The 1,023-nt window shown below is 39.6% G+C and overlaps 1 protein-coding gene across 1 annotated transcript in view; it reads left to right on the top strand.

Moving 5' to 3' along the window:
- The window catches only part of LOC119591152 (glycine-rich protein DOT1-like), a 15,777-nt gene that overhangs the window by 5,591 nt on the left and 9,163 nt on the right, over positions 1 to 1,023 (top strand). The window contains exons 3-4 of the mRNA XM_037939863.1: positions 144 to 162; positions 318 to 561. Coding sequence (XP_037795791.1) covers positions 144 to 162; positions 318 to 561 — 263 coding nt within the window. The remainder of the gene's footprint in view (positions 1 to 143; positions 163 to 317; positions 562 to 1,023) is intronic.

Raw genomic sequence — 1,023 nt, 5'->3', positions numbered from 1 at the left:
TTTTGTATTGCCTTCAGTAATGATATGCTCCCTTTTTGTACTTTATCATCATTTTACCACACGTAAGGGGAAAAAGGAAGTCATCTTAAATAATTTCCTCACTTGTGTGAAACCCATATACTTTTTAAATTTTTAATCTAAAGGCAAGGATTAAAACCAAATGTAATGCATGAAAATAAACTCTTCTAAAGGTACACCAAATCAACACAATATATATATTTAATCGAAAATTAAAATAAAATATTTGTCAAAGAAACCAACTCTACTGTTTCCGTACTATGTTTTCCAGAGAAGCAATTGTATCTATTTTGTTTCAGAATATACTCTCCCCTTCTGTTGGTAGCAGCCAGGCGGCATGTGTCCTGCGGAGGTCTGGAGGTGGTTATGTTGGCGGCTACGGGTGCCGTGGAGTTGGTGTGGTTATGGTGGAGTCGGGAGGCGGCTATGGGCGGATATGGCGCGGTCGCGGAGGTTATGGTGGGGCTACGGAGGCGGCTATGGTGGAGGCTACGGAGGCGGTCCGAGCTAGTGCGGTTATGCGCGGTCGCGGAGGCGGCTATGGTGGGGTTATGGGGCGGCCGTGAGGGCTATGTGGCGGTACGGATACGGGAATATATTCCCACTTGTAAAATTAACTTGTTAAAACACACGTGACTACCGTCATTTAAATCATAAGATAAATCCAGTCTTCATAGACCCCAACCTTTAAATTTATTAGATATGAAATGTCCTATTCGTTCTGCGATCTCTGACAAAGGCATGATAATGTACGGTGACAGAAACGACAATGACGTAATGAATTGAAAAAAGATGAATATGATGATTACATTAATAGCTATTGTAATAATGATAACGGAAAGATCCCTCTGATATTAGACGATAGCAAAGATAAGGAAACTAATTAATTTAATCAAGAACAAAAGGAAACTTTCTATAGAAAGATAATTTTCATATATTAATGATATTCAGTAAGTCAAATTTGGTTCCATTTCCAAGTGGATATGGAACCCTTTGACACCAACA

Source organism: Penaeus monodon, chromosome 28 (assembly GCF_015228065.2).
Source record: "Penaeus monodon isolate SGIC_2016 chromosome 28, NSTDA_Pmon_1, whole genome shotgun sequence".
NCBI classification, from domain to species: Eukaryota; Metazoa; Arthropoda; class Malacostraca; order Decapoda; family Penaeidae; genus Penaeus; species Penaeus monodon.
Note: the sequence above shows the minus strand (reverse complement) of the source record. Positions and strands in the feature narration are given on the sequence as shown.